The sequence below is a fragment of the Anopheles maculipalpis genome, chromosome 2RL (assembly GCF_943734695.1).
Source record: "Anopheles maculipalpis chromosome 2RL, idAnoMacuDA_375_x, whole genome shotgun sequence".
Taxonomy (NCBI): Eukaryota; Metazoa; Arthropoda; class Insecta; order Diptera; family Culicidae; genus Anopheles; species Anopheles maculipalpis.
In genome coordinates this window covers 29,269,756-29,291,711 of record NC_064871.1, presented here as the reverse complement: position 1 = coordinate 29,291,711, position 21,956 = coordinate 29,269,756, and the positions used below count along the sequence as shown (strand labels likewise).

At 42.9% G+C, this 21,956-nt stretch overlaps 1 protein-coding gene across 3 annotated transcripts in view; it reads right to left on the bottom strand.

Moving 5' to 3' along the window:
• Positions 1 to 10,036: 10,036 nt before the first annotated feature.
• The window catches only part of LOC126556560 (unconventional myosin-IXa-like), a 47,701-nt gene continuing 35,781 nt past the window's right edge, over positions 10,037 to 21,956 (bottom strand). For all 3 annotated transcript variants that reach the window (XM_050211863.1, XM_050211861.1, XM_050211862.1), the window contains 6 exons: positions 21,023 to 21,520; positions 20,214 to 20,403; positions 20,061 to 20,144; positions 13,624 to 16,906; positions 13,451 to 13,539; positions 10,037 to 12,298 (listed from right to left, as the gene is read on the bottom strand). In XM_050211863.1, the coding sequence (XP_050067820.1) occupies positions 10,037 to 12,298; positions 13,451 to 13,539; positions 13,624 to 16,906; positions 20,061 to 20,144; positions 20,214 to 20,403; positions 21,023 to 21,520 (6,406 nt within the window). The remainder of the gene's footprint in view (positions 12,299 to 13,450; positions 13,540 to 13,623; positions 16,907 to 20,060; positions 20,145 to 20,213; positions 20,404 to 21,022; positions 21,521 to 21,956) is intronic.

Below are 21,956 nucleotides of genomic sequence, written 5' to 3'. Positions count from 1 at the left end.
CCTGTCGAGAGGTGATCAGCTTCTCCCTCTCTCTCTCTCTCCCTTTACGAAATCCTGCTATAGAAGAAACGAGTTCGCATGTGCGTGTGTTTATGTAGGGATAAATTAAGCGTTCAGAGCGATATACATATATTATACTATTGTGTGCTGTATAAAAGAAAAGAAGACAAATGTTAAAACAAGAGAAAACCACACACACGCACACACACACAGGTAGGAACCCGCGAGATCAATCTCTCTCTCTATATGAAACTCACACCAATGCTAGTGCTTAAAGGAAGCAGGTAATGTTGTACATTTTAGTAAAGTCTAACTGCACATGTTAAACTCCATGTGCGTAAAAGCAAGGAATCGTATAGAGAGTGACTATGAAGAGAGAACCACACAAAGAGAGAGAGAGAGAGAGAGAGAGAGAGAGAGAGAGAGAGAGAGAGAGAGAGTAAAAAGCGAGAGTAGGGGAGAGAGAAAATATAAGGAAAGATACCAAACACATGCACTCACACACGCACACACATTGGCATACGCCATACAATGCAATCGAAACACACACACACACAAACGCGCATCGCATGCATAACCATGGCTCTTGGTACCGGTTGACTATGCAAAAGAAGTCCCCTCGCCCACCACCATCCACCCCTTTCCCATTACACATTAATAAGCGAGGAGATACCGAAGGTAATGAAGCGAATGTTACAATATTGCGGCGCAAGGATAGTAAGCAAACATAGCCGAGAACATTGTGTTACATAATACATAATGCTGCAGACATAAATTGAATGAACGTGTGTGAAGCGTGCAAAGCGAAGCGTAAAAGTGTAAAAGAAGAAGAAAACAAACAAAAAAAAACAACAACAAACAAGAACAACCGACTGTAGTAGCTAAATGAAAATAAAAATCTGCAAACATCTTAATTAAAACTAACATACTGTGTTTGTGCGTGTATGTGTGTGCTTTATTATATCACATATTTTGAAACAAACAAAAAATGGGTAAGTTTATGTGTTCGTAAAAAAGCCTCCACTTGTAATAGCTGGGCGAGGGGCTGGAGGTATCGGCTTGAAGTGTTCTAAAAAACGTGTGCGGCCTAAAGACGCATCCAACGGTAGGTCGGACGCCAGGATCGGACCAAAAATGGCCGAGTTATCGCCGATTTTCCACGGGAATGTTTTGGTTTTTGCGCAATAACTGGACGGGGAGTGGAGAGATCGGGTTGAGGTGTTCTACAAAGAGGTGTGCGGCTCTAATACGCATCCAACGGTATGCCGGACGCCAGGATCGGTCCAGGAATGGCCGAGTTATCGTCGATTTTCCACGGGAATGTTTTGGTTTTTCCTCAATAACTGGGTGAGGGGGTGGAAGGATCGAGTTTTGGTGTTCTACAAAAAGGTGGACGGCTTAAAGACGCATCCAACGGTAGGTCAGACCCCAGGATCGGACCAGAAATGGCCGAGTTATCGCCGATTTTCCATGGGAATGTTTTGGTTTTTCCGCAATAACTGGGTGAGGGGCTGGAGGGATCGGGTTGGGGTGTTCTACAAAAAGGTGGACGGCCTAAAGACGCATCCAACGGTAGGTCATTCATCCCGATCGGTCCAGGAATGGCCGAGTTATGACTGGTTTTCCACCGGAATGCTGAGTTTTTCCGCAATAACTGGACGAAGGGGTGGAGGGATCGGGTTGGGGTGTTCTACAAAAAGGTAGACGGCCTAAAGACGCATCCAACGGTAGGTCATTTGTCCCAATCGGTTCAGGAATGACCGAGTTATCGTCGATTTTCCACGGGAATGCTGCTTGTCGAATTTTCCGGTTGTTTTTGGAAAATCCTCCTTAGTTCCATTCCATTTTAAAAATCACGTTGCGGAGGTGTTTTTAAAAGATTTTTAAGGAAAGAAACAAAAATGAGATGAAAAAACTTAAAATTGAAGAAAAAGTTTAAATTGTGCCGGAAAAATATTTGTCTTGTCGGAAAGAAATTATTTTCCAATCGGTTTTTAAAATTTCCATTTGCTACCTCCTCGGATTCATGCTCTCCTGTTACTCCTGGTCGAATTTTGCCGCATGAAATTGGGTCGGTTTTGGCCGAAAATCTGCCACCGGGAGCGACTGGCAGTAACAGGAGAGCATGCTTTCGAGCAGGTAGCTCGGGTCGCCCGAAAATTTCCAAAATCAGTTTTAAAATCCAAAGTCAGTTTTAAATTTGGGTTGGAAATTTTAAGTTTGGAATTCATCATTTAATTTTGCATCGGGATTTTAAAACAGATTTTGGATTTTAAGATTGGATTTTCGATTTTTCGGCCGACGCGAGCTGCCTCCTCGAAAGCATGCTCTCCTGTTACTGCCAGTCGCTCCCGGTGGCAGATTTTCGGCCAAAACCGACCCAATTTCATGCGGCAAAATTCGACCAGGAGTAACAGGAGGGCATGATTCCGAGGAGGTAGCAAATGGAAATTTTAAAAACCGATTGGAAAATAATTTCTTTCCGACAAGACAAATATTTTTCCGGCACAATTTAAACTTTTTCTTCAATTTTAAGTTTTTTCATCTCATTTTTGTTTCTTTCCTTAAAAATCTTTTAAAAACACCTAAGCAACGTGATTTTTAATATCGAAGGGAACTAAGGAGGATTTTCCAAAAACAACCGGAAAATTCGACAAGCAGCATTCCCGTGGAAAATCGACGATAACTCGGTCATTCCTGAACCGATTGGGACAAATGACCTACCGTTGGATGCGTCTTTAGGCCGTCCACCTTTTTGTAGAACACCCCAACCCGATCCCTCCACCCCTTCGACCAGTTATTGCGGAAAAACTCAGCATTCCGGTGGAAAACCAGTCATAACTCGGCCATTCCTGGACCGATCGGAATGAATGACCTACCGTTGGATGCGTCTTTAGGCCGTCCACCTTTTTGTAGAACACCCCAACCCGATCCCTCCAGCCCCTCGACCAGTTATTGCGGAAAAACTCAGCATTCCGGTGGAAAACCAGTCATAACTCGGCCATTCCTGGACCGATCGGGATGAATGACCTACCGTTGGATGCGCCTTTAGGCCGTCCACCTTTTTGTAGAACACCACAACCCGATCCCTCCAGCCCCTCACCCAGTTATTGCGGAAAAACCAAAACATTCCCATGGAAAATCGACGATAACTCGGTCATTCCTGGATCGATCGGGATGAATGACCTACCGTTGGATGCGTCTTTAGGCCGTCCATCTTTTTGTAGAACACCACAACCTGATCCCTCCACCCCTTCGTCCAGTTATTGCGGAAAAACTCAGCATTCCGGTGGAAAACCAGTCATAACTCGGCCATTCCTGGACCGATCGGGATGGATGACCTACCGTTGGATGCGTCTTTAGGCCGTCCACCTTTTTGTAGAACACCCCAACCCGATCCCTCCACCCCTTCGACCAGTTATTGCGGAAAAACCAAAACATTCCCATGGAAAATCGGCGATAACTCGGCCATTTCTGGTCCGATCCTGGCGTCTGACCTACCGTTGGATGCGTCTTTAGGCCGTCCACCTTTTTGTAGAACACCACAACCCGATCCCTCCACCCCTTCGTCCAGTTATTGCGGAAAAACTCAGCATTCCGGTGGAAAACCAGTCATAACTCGGCCATTCCTGGACCGATCGGGATGAATGACCTACCGTTGGATACGTCTTTAGGCCGTCCACCTTTTCGTAGAACACCCCAACCCGATCCCTCCACCCCTTCGACCAGTTATTGCGGAAAATCTCAGCATTCCGGTGGAAAACCAGTCATAACTCGGCCATTCCTGGACCGATCGGGATGAATGACCTACCATTGGATACGTCTTTAGGCCGTCCACCTTTTTGTAGAACACCCCAACCCGATCCCTCCACCCCTTCGACCAGTTATTGCGGAAAAACCAAAACATTCCCATGGAAAATCGGCGATAACTCGGCCATTTCTGGTCCGATCCTGGCGTCTGACCTACCGTTGGATGCGTCTTTAGGCCGTCCACCTTTTTGTAGAACACCACAACCCGATCCCTCCACCCCTTCGACCAGTTATTGCGGAAAATCTCAGCATTCCGATGGAAAACCAGTCATAACTCGGCCATTCCTGGACCGATCGGGATGAATGACCTACCGTTGGATGCGTCTTTAGGCCGTCCACCTTTTTGTAGAACACCCCAACCCGATCCCTCCACCCCTTCGACCAGTTATTGCGGAAAAACCAAAACATTCCCATGGAAAATCGGCGATAACTCGGCCATTCCTGGACCGATCGGGATGAATGACCTACCGTTGGATGCGTCTTTAGGCAGCGCACCTTTTTGTACAACACCACAACCCGATCCCTCCACCCCCTCACCCAGTTATTGCGGAAAAACCAAAGTTATAATGGATCTTTCTTCTGGAATTCTTTCTTTCTGATTGAGCAAATTTTTGTAAGAGGCGAATTAAAATTAACCAACGGAAAACCAAGTAAGAAAAATCTCAAATTTAAAACTTTAAACACAGCTATTTCAGTGAAAGCAAAAAGAAATACTATTTTACTGATTAAGGTTTGTCTTTAGTTCATTTTACTTCTTTGCTTTATTTTGTTCGATCATCGGGTTTACACCACCTTCGGTGGTATATGTTTATATATATATGTATATATATGAATGTATGTGTTTGTGTGTATATATATAGAATATTAAATAGAATTATCTTGCCCTGCTGCTCCATTCTGAGGGCATTCATTCTCTCTTTCTCTCTTCTCTCTCTCTCTCTCTTTCTCTGTTGGATGTTTTTACCGTAACCGTTTTTTTAATCATTTCTATCGTTTTGTTTTATTTGCTAGAAATAAATTACACGTGTCACTGCGTGTATGTGTTTCTGTTCCTTTTGTTTTTCTCTTCACAACATTATTTCTGCATAGATTTTGCCAACCTTTCACTTTGCTCGGTTTCCGGTTTCCTTTGCTCTTCCTGTTTGCTTCTCTTGTTGTTGTGATTAAATAATGTTTTAAATATTCTCTTTATGCATCTTTTGTTTTCTCTTTTGTTTCACAATTCATTAAATGCTTTCTCTTCCTTTTCTTTTGGCTATAAGTTTCACAAATAATTCGTTTTACTTCTTCCTTATTTGAACATTTAAATATATATTTATATATATATATATATAAGTAATGGATTTTAGTAGTTTTCCATCTTTTCTATGTTCATCTTTTACTTATTCTTATACAGCACATCCAGTTTATCAAAGTTTTACACGTTTTGCTCACTTTTTCGTGTGTTTTGTTTTGTATTCGTAGACACGTAGACCTTACTTTTCTTTGTGCTTTGTTATCTTAGGATTATTTTTCCTTTTTTCTGTTTGTGTGAATGTGTTCGATTGACAAAATTACAAATCAAAACCTGTATTTTGTGTATTTCATAAAAAAACTCCTTTTCTGATTGCCCTACGTGTATATTGTTCTATTTGATTTTTTTTTTTACATCTTACACAGTTTGTTTCAATGTGTTTGTCTGTTTCATTTACGTTTTTGTTCAATGTTTTGCTTCGTTAGCCACCTTGATTGTGTGTTATTTATTGGTTGGTTTGTTTGTTTGTTTCACGTTTGTTTCACCTTCCTTTTCTCATCTATTCTCATAAGTTTTGGGTTTACTCTCTAGACTTCTATACCTTGCACCATTTGGTTACTAACTTTACCTTTCTTATTCACACATTAACGTGTGCTACACGTTCCCTGCAATATTGTTTTTGATCAAACTTTTATTTTACTCTTAGTTAGATCTTTTCTCTTTTATTCGCAACTTGTTTGCTTACTCTCTCGCTCTCTTCCCGTTCTCTTTTTAGATTTTTAATCTACTCTATATGCACACTTACTCTACCACAATACGTTCTGTTTTGTTTGCTTCTTTGTGTTGGTTTTGTATCATAATCCCTAAAGTTTGCCATACACTCCCCTTCGGTTCGGTGGATCATATAAATGTCATATGAGAAAATGCTTTCTAACTAATCTAGTACAAACGTAAATCAATTGTATCTACTTCACCCTTAACGAAACCATCCTCGTGTCCTCTTCCTACGTATCATAAAACGAAAACAAAATGGTAATCGTTTGCATGCTCAACAAACCGCAAACAACGATATATCCTGCATGTTGGGTTAAAAATGGATTAACAAACCTAACATCCGGCTCTCCCCAACAGAAAACAAATCTTATATTCTTCTCTACTCTGTGGTTGTTCACTTCTTTGCTACCATTTCCTAACAGCTTTCTGTGTGTGGTTTCCTCTTTTTTTTTAATATAATTAAAACAGTTTTTTTTAAATAACAACCAGATAAACAACAAACACACACACACTCACTAACAACCGCTGAGGTAATGGAAATTGTGGACAGAAGCAGCAGCCGTTTTTGTCGTCTGCTTTTTGCCCAATTTTGTGTTAACGAAATCGCCTATGTTTTTGTCTCTTTTTGTTTAATTTAGTTCTGTTTCCATTTTATGGCTTCCTTTTCTTCCCTTACTTTATGTATTATTTGTGTTTTTATTTGTTTCTTCTAACAAAACTAAAAGCAATTATAAGGTTTCATGTGTTTTTTTCTATTTTGATTCGTTTTTTTTCTTATTTTGATTGTTGGCAAACTGATTCATTTGTTTTATGTGTTTTGATTTTATTTTTTCCCTTTCTTCCTTTCCCCTTTTCCTATAGTTCTTTTCTTCCACATTCCAACAGTTTTCCTTTTATTTTTCTTTAGAAATTATAACAATTAAACACTTTTCTTTTCTATATTTTTTTTAGCCCAAAATAATCAGCTAAAATATGTCGTACAAAAAACTGATCCAACCAAGGACTAAAACGGTTTTGCTTTGCTTGATTTTTTGTTTCGCTACTCTTGTTTAGTAATAACTTATACAATTAGGCACCTGTTATCTCGCAACAAGTTATTTGCTTTTGTTTTCTCTTTCCTTTTTTGTTATTCATTTTTTAAACCCTCTGTAAACGCGTCACTCGTTTTTCCTTTTTTTGTCTGAGTACAAGGATATATATATATATATATATATATATATATATATATATATATATATATATATATATATATATATATATATATATATATATATATATATATATATATATATATATGATCTTCTTCTCCTTCTCTCGCTCTACACTTTCTTGGTTCGTCGCATCTTCTTCTTTCTTCTTTTTTTTTTACTTTACTTTACTTTTCACTGTGTTTGCATTGTTTGTTAGTGTGCTTGTGTTATACCGATTATGTAAATAGGTTTTAATATTTGCTATAGAGATATACACAAGTGCCCTCATATAACACATCTAGCCTTATCTAATTACAATTCTGCTGTTTTGTTGTTGTTATTTTTCGAATTTGTTAGACATTTGGAACCTTTTTTGTTTTAGTTTTTCTCCTTTCTCGTTTTCTCTAGCGCCCGTTGAGATGGTTTTTGGAGAGTGATTTTTTCTTACTTTGGAACACTGCTTCTACTACGAATCTGCCAGCCACACACACACAAACACACCCTTTTTTAATTTTTTATTGTATTTGTTTTGGTATCCAGTTCCGATGTTCGCTTTTATATGTTCCGGTTTAGTTGTAGTTTTCCTCTCTCAGAAGTTGCTTTATTCGGTCTGCTATATTATACGTCGAAAGAGCGATGGGATGAACATGAAAAAGAAAATTATTCTCCATTCTTCTTTTTGCCCAAACTGAATCATTCCACTAATCCGTGCGTCGAGAAAACCTTAACACATAAAAGAAAATGAAAAGAAATAAATTAATTGAGAAATAAAAAGTAATGCAAGGATAAACAATGATACTTGCCTGAACAACACATAACGTAACACAAAAAGAAAAGTTAAAGGAAGCATAAAAATAGAAAGAAAGCAAACCTCAACCAATAAAACGATGACACAAAGGGAAAGATAAAGTTCTCAAAAGAGTTACAGCTACACAAAAACCTAGCATAAAACACAAGCAAAACAAAACAAAACAAACAAATATATAATTGGTTTAATTTTCTTCTTTTCTTATTCTCAGGTCTATCAGCGTTGGACCGTGTGTTGTTTTATCCATTGGCCTGGTTCGTGTACATAACAAAGGCAAACTACCCAATTCGTTCATTGCTTTGCTTCTTTGTCATTATTTGTATATATTATATTAGTGTGCTTTTGTTTGTTTCAAATGATTGTGTTGCACATGGACATTTAACACACATAGGACACACCACACCCCAAGCTGGTCCACCTCCTTTGATGTCCATCTTGTTGAAGTTAGTTGCTCTCGGTGTGCCGATGGAAGGGAACTTTTTACTTTTGCTTTCTATGTCGCCACACCTCTCAAGGTGTCCTGAGGGGGGAAGTAAACAAAGATTCAGAAGGAAAATGAAGAAGGGGGTATGGGGAGAACTTAACAAAGTTAATATATGAAAAAAAAGTATTTTCTTCGCGACTAACAAAACACGTAATATTATTCACAGATTCGTTTCGTTCCGTTACTACTTTACCCTATGTCCGTCCTTTCCCTTCCCACGGAAATTGGATCGGAAGCGCGTCGTGGGGAGAAAAGGGACAAGGGTTGAGAGGGGGAGAAGGAGTGTAATGGGAAGAGGGATGAAGGAAGATTATTCTGCGTAACCAGGGGCTCTTTTGTTTTTAAACGTATACACACTTAACCGAGGGAGAGAGAGAGAGAGAGGAATTAAATGTACATATTTATAATTATAAGTTTACATGTTTTTTTTTGTATATATATATATATATATATATATATGTATAAGTTATTGCTCTGTCTGAGAGTTCATCAGTAATTCATGCATTTCATTCATCTCACGTTCCGATGTGAAGCTCACCAATAATTCTAATAATCAGAAAACCAACCAAAAGGCGCAAGGTTGTTGCGTACGGATTGAAAATAGTAAATACCGCACAAAGAACAGAATTATAAATTAAACTTATTCACAAGATGGCTGATAAAAAAGCCATCGTACTCAAGTGACCACCGTTGCCGTAGTAACAAGACAACGTCGTTACGTGCGTATATGCACAAAAAGCGATTTTCTCTTCCTATTGGGCTCACTCCTCTCTCTCTATGTTACGCTTTCAGTCATTACCATCATCATCATTCAGGCCTGACCGTGCCTTGAGATTTTATCCCAAACATGGACAGTTTTTAAAGCAATGTGCGGTCATATAGTCGTCACAGGAAGTGAAAAAGCAGTTCATGTTCCAGTGTACGAGTGTGTATGTGTGCACGCGCAGATTGGTGGTCTGTTAGTAGATGTAAAAAGGATGTATCTACCGCGACACAACGCTTACTATGACTTGATTGCTATTTGCTTCGCTTTGTTAAATTTAAATTCAAACTTCCTTCGTTCTTTTTGCCTATTTCTCTCTCTCATTCTCTCTTTCTCGTTCTATCTCGATTGAATTAATTGTATCAAAATTAATCAAAACTATCGGCCTTGATAAATTGTAGATTTTCATTTTTTGTTCTATCAATGTGATTCCTCTCTTTTTGATCGTATGATGTGCTTTTGTTTTCTTTTTTTTTTAACTTTTTCACTCTTTTTTTCCTTTTCAACTTATTTCACATTAGGGGAAAAGTGGGTTATTTTTCATGTGGACGCGTGTGGAGAAAAGCACAAACTCTCGGTCGCACTTGTTTCTAGAGTATTTTCTCATGTTCTCATATTCATCCCATCTGATTTTCGCATCGCGTTTTGTCAGTTTGCGCTATTACTAGTATCTGTTTGTGTGTGTGTGTAATGATAATACATACAAATCGATTGTTATAAATTAATTAATGTAAAACGCACAAAAACCCTTGGCATTATTCTGTTGACCTTCAATCGTTTGTTGCGTCCTCTGACTAACTATAATGCATTTAACCGGATCGGGTGATATATCTCTTTCCAGCAGTATTCGGAACGAACAAACGCGGACACACAAAACAAGAGGATCATTACAACATAAAGTAAGCTTAAGACGTGTGTTTGTGTGTGCTGCTGCTGCTGCTACTGCTTCTACTATATCGATCCGTCTATCTGTTCAAACCATAATCGGTTCATCGTCACCGGCAGGTGGTCCCGGTCCGCCAGCTCCTCCACTGCTGCCGGCCGAACCGCCACCCCCAGATCGTTTGCTGGTGCTTGCGGACATCCGTCGCGAAACCAATTTCGCGCTGGCCGTCCCACCACCACCCTCCTTTCCCATCCCATTATTGTCTTTCGCGTGCAGATTCGCCGAGTTGATGGAAGAGCTGGATGCGGACGTGGAAGAAGTAGCGCCGGACGGGGAGGTGGTGTTGGTGGTCGTAATCGGTGAGCCCTGTATCAGTATCCGGTGGTTCGTTGTCGATGGTCCTCCACCGCTGGATGCATGATGATGATGGTGTCCCACCTCGTACCCACCGGACACGCTCCGGATGATGATTGGCTTTTGTCGCTGTAAATCACTCCCACTGCCCGTACTACCGCCAGAACTGCCACCGACACCGCTGCTACTGCTGCTGCTGGTCGTACTGCCACCGAGACTGTGTGACGTTGTCGAGAGTGTTATCATCGAGTGGCTTAGGTTAATGTCCGCACGCTTTCCACCAGCTGCACCACTGTTTGCTGTCATTGTTCCCCCACTGGTAGCCGATCCCGATCCACTGCCCAAAGGTCCTGCAACACGATCTCCACCACTACCACCACCGACTGTTCCGTTACCATTCTGTTGGGACTTTATCATCGAGGGGGCTGATGCGGACGACGATGGTGTGGAGGAGGCAGTCGCGCTTGTAGCGGCCGTAGGGGACTGAGGTGAGGAGGCGGACGTGGCTGAACCACTACCACGAAGGAACGCTTCCCGTTCGAGCAGTGTTTGGTGAGAGAGCGATTTCGTTTTTACACCCGATGCAGCTGCCGGACTCGCTCCGGACGACTGGCCAATCTTGTGGAAATACTCACCACCACCCGCTGAACCACCCGCTCCACTCTGATCACGTAACGAATAACTCACAGCCATCGGGACGTCATTATTAAGACTAACATTACTACTACCGCCGTGATCGGAGGGTGCCTGGTAGCGGATCGAGATACCACTGTCACTGATCATGTTGCCGCCGCCACCACCACCGCCTCCCCCTCCTCCTCCTCCTACTCCACCTCCACCACCACCGCTGCTTACATCGAGGTCTTTCTCCTTGCTGTTACTTAAATCGTCCAAACTGCCACCCTCGCCGTCCAGATCGGTTGACAGCAGATCATCGTCCGAGCTTGCCCGCGCCAAACTCGGCAGTGTCGACGTGAGTAATGCTTTCTCCTTCCGGATCTCCTGTATATGGCCCTCTAGCAACATTTCCTCCGTTTCCGTTTCGAGCAGCCCGCCCGATGCAAGCCCACTGCCACCACTACCACCACCCCGTGCATTGGCCATCTCTTCCTGCGTAAACACTTTACTGCTTCGCAACGTACTAAGCCGTGCCGTAGCTGTGTGTGCTGCCGTATCGAGTGTATCAATGTCCGCCAGCGTGCTCTTCACGTTCAGCATCTTCTGTGTGATGAGCGTTTCCATGCACTTCGTCTGCCGTCCGATATCGTTCAAACTGTCCTGTGCCGGTACGTAGCGATTCGTCCGCAACACGCACGGTGCAAACACGATCGCCAACGAGCTGGCAGACATACGATTGTACTGCTCCAGTTTCGCTACCAGCGCCAGGTGAAAGATTAATCGCTCGAACAAACAGTGATGTGCCGGTGGGATCTTTTTCACAAGCGATAACAGTGTCTGCACACGATCGCTACTGTCCGACAGATCGGCTGCACGCAGAAAGTCATCATATCGATCGAACGTCAGCAGCGGTTCGGGCATTTCGCGCAGGAACGATTTTAGCACGTTCGTCAGCACGTGCACATTGTACGACTCAAAGTCCATCTCTCCACCACCTCCGTCCGCGCTCGTGACCGCTCGATCCATCTTGGCCTTTAGGTCTTTAATTTTCGAACTAACACCACTCTTCCTATAGATACCCTCCGAGTACAGGCCATGCATTTCGATCATCATGATAAGCTTCGTAATTTGGGCCGGTATTTTCACGCCATCGCTATTGCTACCGCAGAGTGCGGTTAGTGGGACGCCGAACAGTTTCGTTGGTATGCCACCACCGTACAGGGGTTGACCGTCTGGACCGCAGCCTCCGGCCACAACAGCGGAACCGCTACCGCCTGCGCCCAACAGTGAATTTGGATCGGAATTGGAGATTTTGTTGCACGAGGCCGACTTTTGGTAGCACTTTTTGTGGCAGGTTAGTTTACAGTTTTGGCACACCTGAAATGGGAGACGAAACATGAAGAAAATGAGTGAATTTTACACTTAAAAATATTAAAGGGAAGACGGTGAAATGCCTAAAGAAATTAACAACCAACTTCATGAAAAACTTAATAAAGAAAGTTGAGATGCAGTTGTACAAGAAATGATATTCTGAGCAGAGCAGGATAATCTGGGATCTAGGCGCCATCCACGGAAAATCCCAGAAACAACCAAAAAATCCTTCCTATGTTGTGTCGACCGATCGATGTATTTTCGATCACTTTTTGATCCGTCACGTCATTGTTCTGAACTCTTAAGAGATCGGTAATTAACACTCCTACTGCTAGACTATATGTATTAATTTATTTACATATTTTTCCCACTGGCAATACGGCGCGAGCCATCCTACGTAAAATAAATAAAACAAAATTTATTTATCCCGGAAGTAGGATCCAAGAACTTAACAGTTACGCAAATGATGAATTCAAGAGTCCAGTCCTGTTGGCTTTCAGTATGACTTCGACAAGATGTTCTTTGAAGTTCAACTTGTTATCAAGTATCACACCAAGGTCACACATAGAAGTTACACGGGCAAAAGTATTTTGGGACAATCACAATTTAAACCAAATAGAACTACGAGATTGAGAGAAGGAAAAAATAGAATACTTAGACGGAACACCATAGAAAAAAGGGATCCATACAATTCTGAAGCAAAGGACAATCTGAGAAGAAATATTGGAAGATTTTGACAGCAAGTAACAATCTAGAGGTAACACATTACAAACATCATTAAAAAACAAGGCAAACAAAAGTGAATTTAGAAAACTACCTTGGGGAACACTGCTTCAAATAATTGGCTAACCATTTAACAACTAGATTATCGAACCCCAAATTTGATAGTGTAGCATGTAGTAGAACATGAGCGATACTATCAAATGCTGCACGGAAATCAGCGTAAACTGCGTCTACAATTAGACCAGCCTCAAAGGTCACAACGATTATTTATTGCTTCAATATCAATACCATGAATCAGAATCAAGAATCCTTGATAGGGGTAGTCCATCTTTGAAATAGAAAAAAACCCTAAACTGTACTCAAGACGGGAACTACTCTAGGTAGAAAATTAATAACCCTATTTCCCAGAACAAATCAACAAAAAAACCAACTTACCAGTCCACGTTCAATCGGCCATAGGAGAAACTGTTGGCATATTTCGCATGCGGTTGCAATGTTGAGTATCGTTAACTGGAATGTATGTCCTGTGGATAAAAAAAAAAGAAGAGAAGCATCAGAAAATAAGCATCATGAACACGAAACGTCCCGCACAGGTACACACAACTCACCATTGAACGTGGTATGATCGTCGTGCTTTCGCTTCTTGTCCTTCTTTCGCTTCGTTTTCGGTTTTTCCGTTTCGCGCGAGTTCATAAACTCGTTCATAAAGCCCCGAAACGCGTTCACGCCCATCGTAAGCGGAAAATCGTTCTTCCTCCCGGAAGTCGTTTCGATCACCTGCTCAAAGTTGGCAATCAAATCGCGATACTTGATATTCAGCACGTCCGAATTTTGCCGGTGCGCCACACTGTACTGCGCTACCAGATTGTCCTTAAATTCGCGCAACGCCTGCTTAAACACCCGGTCCACCTCGGACGGTTTCTCGCAGTCGTTCTCCATCTTGCAGATCTTCTGCGTGATAAAGTCCTGCATCAGCTGCAGCTCTTTGGCATCGCTTATAATCTTATCGGTCGAGTCGGTGTACTCGCGCGTGGACGAAATCTTCTGTCCGCTACCGCCCGCTATCGGATGGTGTTTGTCGTGCTTGGAGGAACTGCCGAGTCCACTGCCACCAGCACCACCACCGGTGCGGATTCGCTTGGAACGTTTCGCTGCCGCACACTGTAACGATTTGATGCCTCCATTTTGGATGCATTTGGTGTGGACCAGCACCTTACAGTCCAGGCATCGGTAGCCTTCATTCACGAACGAATCAATCTCCTGACAGCAAGCGCACCGTTCCGCCTTGTTGATACGCTGCACCTTCCGAAACTGGTGCCCAGCGATGTTGATGCGTGTGCTTGACTGATACATATCGTTACCACGGTTCACCTCCAGCAGTGGGATCTTGTTGGTCGGATCGGAGTTGCGACGTTTGAGCGTATCTACTCCACCGGTGGTGCTGCTGGCACTATTACCACTGGCACTGGGATTGCTGGAACCGACCGGTCCGCGACGCGTTAGACCCGTTCCGGGATGATAACTGACGGTGGAACTAGTACCGACCAGATGCTGTTGTTGCTGCTGCTGCTGCTCCTCACTGAGATTCGTCGTCTTCATACGCCGGTTGCCAGCGTTGGCTGATTTGTTGCCACCAGCCGACAGCACCATATCGCTACTGTCTGCTTTGGCCAGTGTGGTGCCCCCCATCGAATACTTGCCACCCGAATTCGACATAGCACTGTCTTCCGATTTGGCCGTTCCGAGCAGTGCGGCCGCTTTGCCCTTCGGTGTTGCGGTGTTTGTCGTCGTCGTCGTGTAGTAGTTTTGTGCGAAATCATCCGGATAGGCTGCCGATGCGCGCTGGTGACTGTTGCCAGTGGCGACCGATGCAGCCGACGCTCCGGCGGCACTGTAAGGCGTCGATGTGGACATTTTTACGGGCTGAGGTGTGGCGTTATTATTGTACACCGACTGTTGATGATGGTGGTGATGCTGATGATGCTGCTGCTGATGATAGTTGGACGTTGGAGGAAACTGTAAATTTTGATAGTTTCCGATGTGTCCCGAACTTGCCGCCAACGGCAGTGAGTGGGGCGAATGGGTCATCGAGGAGGAGGATGTTGACACCGATTGGCCGTGCTGCTGCTGCGGATGATGGTGCGTCACATTGGGTGAGGATGGCGACAACGAAGACTGCTGTTGCTGTTGGTGCATGTGATAGTTAGAATTGATTTCGTCTCCTTGTGTGCGTGTACTGAGGTGACTGCTTACTGGAAGCGAATCTCGCCGCATACTGGCCGACAGGGACGCTGGTACGACCTGCGTTTGAGTCAGCGAACTACTGCTGATGCTGTTCCGATTGAGATTCCTTGCAGTTGATGACGAAAGTGAAGATCCGCCGGCACTAGCACCACCACTATCTAGTCCGGTATTTACAAACACGATTTCAACATTACTATTACTATAACTATTATTGCTGTGGTTCTGATTCCGAATCATGCCACTGCCGCCACCGTACGACGTCGTATCACCGTACCGAAACCGCTGCACACCCGGCCGACCAACGGTGGTCGATCCGCTGGCCACCGACGATGGACCCGAATCGACACGTCGCACCGGCAGCTTGACTGTGCTACTGCTGCTGCTAAGAGCACTTCCACCCCGCTCGTACCGATACTTTGCCAGCTCAGTATCGTCGAACGTGCTTTTGCTTGCCCGCTCAATATCGTACACCCGTTGCTGGGGCCGATCCAGCACATCTTCCTGACGCTGTAGTGGAGTTTTTTGATACGGACTGTTTACGCCAGATGGCGCTGCTGTACCGTCACCCAGACCAGATATGACCAGACTTTTAATGTACTTTTCATTCCTATCTAATAGTGCGCTGTTCACCGTTGGCGATTGTGATGACGATGGCTTAACCGGTTGCAGCAACAATCCCGACCGGTTGTTGGCCATGTAGTGTGGATCGTCCACCAAACCCAGATCCTCGTAACCTTCCTCATCGTCCTCGTCCTCATCCTCCTCCTCCTCCTCTTCGGCGGCAGTAACGACTGTCGCCTGCCGGCTACTACTGCCCGTAACTTCCGCTTCCTCGTCCTCCTCCTCTTCCTCCTCATCCTCGTCCTCATCGTCATCGATAAAATCGGCGGACATGCTGTCGTCGGCGAACAGTGCCCGATTTTTGTTCACAATGTCAATGGCCGTCTCGAAGCTACGTCCCACCGCCGGTATTGGCTTCTTCCGATGTTCGATCGCGTGCACAACTTCCGGATACGTTGACCCACCGGCGGTAGCCATCGCTTGCTCAACCGGCAAACTCTGGGTCGAGCGTAACTTCGCCCGATCTCGTTGCAGCTTTTTGCTTACTAGCTCTTTAAACCTTGACCGGGCTTGATTGCCACGGATGCGTGCCTGTATGATCAGCACACCCGTTTTCAGCTTACTGTACCACTTGCGCACGGTATAGCCGCGCCAGGTCGCCTGTATTACCGTTGCAGCATGGTTGCGAATTTTGCGCGTAAACTTTTCCTGCTTTTCGCGCAAATAATCGCGCCAGTACGACTGAATGGTACAGGCGGCCGTACGGTACTGGCAATACTTTTTGCGCTGCAGTATCGCACGGAACCAGCGCTGAATGCAGATGATGCTGTCGATGATCTTGGTGTGCAGGGAAATGTCGAGCCGCATCTTTTGCGACTCGCGCATGTAGATTTTGGTCAGGCCGAGCTGATAGTGCTGCTTGTTCAGATCCATCGTGCTCATAAAGTCACGCACATCCTTCTGCGAGCTGACCAGCCCTTTCGGAAGCAGGATGCGATACAGCTGAATGAATTCTTCGTACGTTAGACGTACGTTGTAGCCGGCGCGTCGTATTCGGACCGTTTCAAGCATGCCCGTATAGCGGAGCTGGATGTAAGGAAAGGAAAGAAAAAGAGGGAAAAATATTATTTGATATGATTAAGAATGATTTTACAATCCGTATTCAAGATCCATGCGTGTGCAACGAACCGGGTTGCGTACGAACAGTTTGTTAAGTGTAATAAATATAAATCCACATCTAAACACTAGATTCACATAAACAAGATGCGACCTTATAATATATTTATAAATTTCCAATTTGTGTAGAGGGACTAGCCAGGACCCACGGTTGATTAGAGGGCAAGGCTTTCTTAAAAGCGATTTTTCCCTCAATTATACATCCTTCATCATCCTATCAAAATACATCTATTAATTTACACCCCCTGTGGACAAAAACGCATTAATAGCCACTACTACGGGATTTTCTATACAAATATGCCTTTGTATGCCTTTACAAACGTATCAGAAGCTTCATACACAAGACGGGCTTGATGACCAAAAAAAGTGAGTCATACAGTGCAATAAATGTATAAAATAAACTAGCATACCCACGTCCCTTTGCTATGTGCAAAAGCGAAAAGCGTTTCCTCAAATTGCCCTTTAAAATTGACGTCTTAACGGAAGCGGACGGTTTGATTGTCACAAGCTCGTAAAAAGTCCACTTGTGGGTTTGCATACGATCGAGGACTCACCGTATGAAATTCCTTTTAGGTATGTTCAGACATTACAAACTGTTAGTCAGGTCCGGCATTTCATTCTTCTATGTTCTTATATGACCATTTTTCCCACCCACCCGTGAAGCAACGAAAATACAGGAAATGGTGGTACGGAATCAGGGAAAAAGCATCCATAAAACAAAACGATAAGATAACAGCATCGTTAATGCAAACGGAAGGAACCGATACAGGAATGCACTTGATAGTAAGATTGTTGAAATTTAGCTGTTGAAATGTTGTTCAAAAAATTCGCTGATTTACGGTTCTTAATTTATTTAATTTATTCGCTGATTTACGGAACTTAAAAAAAAAGTTTGAGAAGCATCAACTTTAAAAAAGAAATTCATATTTCATAAGAAATCATATTCATATGAAATTCATATTTTGTTCCTATACGGAACATGTCGGCCGAAGTTCATAATTTCTCTGGAATCGGTAATAAAATTCTTTATTGCATTATCCCATTCCTTTGGCTACGGTAAAAAAATGTTTGGAATTTTAGAATGCTAGAAAAGGAAGAAGGGATTGCAAGCGATGATCGCAAGGTAAGAAGAGGTAGTGACATCAACGCTAAAATGACAGTCGTACCTCATTCTCATTGATAAGATCGTTTCTGTGTTCATGAAGTTCTGTGTTCCAGCAGAAGCTACAACAACCATAAGAATAATGTTTGCTTTTGCTCAATGCAACCTAAAACGATGGTTGGTGGTTGGTCCTTTACACCGGAAACCCACCCTCGTGCTAACACTGTTAACCTTTACGGGGGCTGTTGTTAATACCCGTTTTGCCCTCGCCCGTGTCTGGGTCCACCACGGCTCACTAATGGGATTTATGGTATAAAAATCCAGCTTTCATAGCTGGTGTTTCCGGTTGTTTTTGGCTTCTAGAGTGACGGGGACCAAAACACGTCTACCCATGTCTGGACAAACGGGCGTCGCCGTCGTCTGTCCGGTTGGCTTAGCAGGGGCGGGATACATTTTACTTACCACCGCAACCGTAATGGTCATTTTCAGTCGTAGCACTAGTCCAGTCGTCATGAGGAGAGTAATCAGGAGCAAGTGTATGCAGAAGAGTACCACTAGCAACACTAGCCTAACACCAATCTCCGGATAAAGTCGTATCAATGCGATTGTCATCGTTCACCATCACTTTGCGCGTGTGAACAATTACGAAACAACAATATTTAGGATTGAAATTTAAATTCCAATATTTTCACCATTTTCCACCTATATTTTTACTGGAAAACCCAATCTTGGATTAAACACAAACGTTTTGAAATGAAACAAACTCTCAAACGAAACACATTCTTTCTTATGTTACAAAACCAAATTTCTAACAAAACGTTCTCACTGCGCACTTTCACACAAAACACGTTCGTACCCAGTGAAGGTACAATTCGTACTGAAAGGTAGTTATCGAAACATGCATTGTGTGGACAGATAGGGCCGGTTGCGACGGTGTTGGTGTGCTAAACGCAGGTAAAATTCCACGTGGAGAGGTCTTTAAAGATCTACATAGCTGACTCACAAAATCGTCCAAACAGATACAAGCAAACCGATCTGGGTATGTGCGATCGTTATGTGCTTAGGACTGAATCATTCGACGGAATCTGCAAGTCTGTGCAAGGATGAACAACATAGTACTTAAGGTAAGAGCAAAACTCCGATAAACTTAAGCAGCAACTTTTGCTCATGTTATTCATTTTCAGATAACAGGGATGAACCCAAAAAATGTCTTTTATTTCAGGTAAAAAATAACTTGTGATTCGTAGACAAATACCTTTCAACATTAAAATGTTTTGCTTTACACTTAACATAGTTCAAGTATTGATTTTGTGCTTTAATTTTTATGCACATCTTTGCTTACTTTTTTGCAAATATTTTTGAACATAATAATCCATCATCTTATGTATTAACGTCCTTTCTCTCTTTGTCAATAGTGTTTTTTTTTGTTTTAAAATATGCAAAAAAAATCACACATGTCAGCACCGAGGGCATCATTATGTATTCACACAACGTGCACCAAGCAAAATTTGAAGGATAATCGGCATCTGGTGGGATATGCGTGAGAAGAAAAGGCGGAAATTCATGTAGCATTTGGTTAGAAGCTGGTTTGGCTTAACTGTTTGCCGTATTATAACGGTCATCATTCTGTAATGTCTTACTGATTATGACACCTTGAAGATGCCTCATCGAAGGTTGCAACAGCGAACCGTGAGAATTTCCGGAAGAAGTTACATCAATTAGCAATACGGCAATAACCTGTCGCAACATCCGTTCATTAAATTAAACGATGTGGTTCTGACAATGCTTCAAGGACCGATACACCTTACCGTAACAAAAAAAAGCTCTTTTACAACGATACACCTTTAGCATAGGTTCAGAACTAATACGTTAACATTCGATTCAACCCATCCAGCAAAGATTGCTTGTGTGATTTTTAACAATATTTTTCTTTCTTAACTTCTTTTTTCTCATTTCACATACCTGTCTCGTAACAGTTGCATCGTCAAACTGGTTTGGTATTTTGTTCGGATTCGATTTGATGCATCGAATGAAGAATGGATTCGCCTAAAAAGATGCGCAAAACGATTAGCCATTTGTTTTATTATCAAACTGCCTAATAACTATCTACATTACCTGATTGAGCGTTTCCATCAGTGCGATCAGTGAGTTTTGAAACTGGGCTGTCACGGTAAGTGGTTGTTTGCGCGTTTTGATGGCCGAGGTTTGATTGGACAGATTTTGGCCGGCCGAGAGCGTCTTTACAGACTGAAGATTTTTTAGCCCCTTCTTAGGCCGCTCCCGAGGACGAAACGATTTGTTTTTCCTGTGTTGTGGTGGTTGCAAAAAGATAATGAAATGATGAAATGAGGAAAATTTTGGTGCTTCATTTGAATTGTTGTGGCAGCTTCAAACGATCAGTCAAAGAGCAAAAGATTTTTAGTACAAGCAGTATTATGCTCAAAAAAAAAAAAACAAGAAAACAATCGCACTTAGATTTTATTTGTGCGATATCTTTTGAAGTTCAAGATATGCAAAGTTATTCGAATTTTTAATCTATCAATTTTGAATTTACGAGATACACACATACATAAATAAAATCCAACAAACTACAAGGAGCAATCCAATTAAACAGCAGGTTTAAACGTCACATAGAAGCATGGACCAAAGCAACAGCAAAAAAACGGGGTAATATAAATCAATTTGGACAATGTATGTTACAATTTAAGCAATTCGACAAAACTTAACAGTTGACTTCACAAACAGTACAAATGTAAAACCAATGTGATAAGCGATTAAGCGAGCGATGTAAAGCAATGTATAGAATACATTCCCCATTTTGGTCAGATTTCCATAAGCATGATTTAGCTATTCAGAGGGAAATTTCGGCAAGGAAATGAGCGAATATGGATGTGTGTGTGCGGCGTTTTGTAAACGTCTCTTACATTACGATCTGCGACGCACGAGCCATTACGTCCTGGCCGGAACGTTCAAACCGGTTCCGTGCCGCTGCCGACCCAAACCCGTATCCTTTGCCATTTCCTGCTCCTGTTCCAATCGGTGCGCCGCCGGCGGATGCATTCGCATTGGTCGAAGATTTGCCTCCCCCACTGCCGTAAACCGACGACAGCGACGAGGACAATGATCCCGATTGCTGATGCTTCGATTGGTACTGGGAAGCGGCATGATCCTGCTGCTGATGGCATTCATAATTCAGCTTGCCATCGGGGAAATTTTTGTTGTTAAACGCCGCGAAACTAGACCAGGATCGGCGCGGAGTTCCTCCTCCAGGCGTTCCACCGGGTGACGATGAACCGGTCCCACCACCATAACCACCAGCATTCCCAAGAGACTGTCGATGGTAGGCCAGATTGCTACCGGGTGACTGGTTGTTGCTATTATGGCCCGATGTGATATCGCTCATGGCATTGCTGATGCGTTTGCTGCACGCGGTGAAACCACGTATGCGGTGGTGTGTTCGTCCATCAGATGGCATAAAGAATATCGCACGATCGTGATGGCAAGATGATGATGAAGATGATGATCGTGAGAGTGGAGGCACACACGATAACGATTGGCAACGGGGAGTACACACACGCACACGAAGAAACGGGCACAAAGGCATACAAAGGCATGTTTGGTCAAGATGATGATGGTTGTGGGTCAAGATGAAAATAAATCAAGAAAGGAAAATAAAAAAAAAAACGTAAAATGTGAAACTTGCTTTACAAAATTATTCAGCAAAAATAATTGTAAAAAGAGACTTAATACTATTCCTTATCCTTGACAAAGCGTTGATATATTTGAAATGGTTCCAATGGTTGTTAGTTGTATTGATCGACGGCATTTAAAGCTCCTATTGTGTATTGAGTATTTACG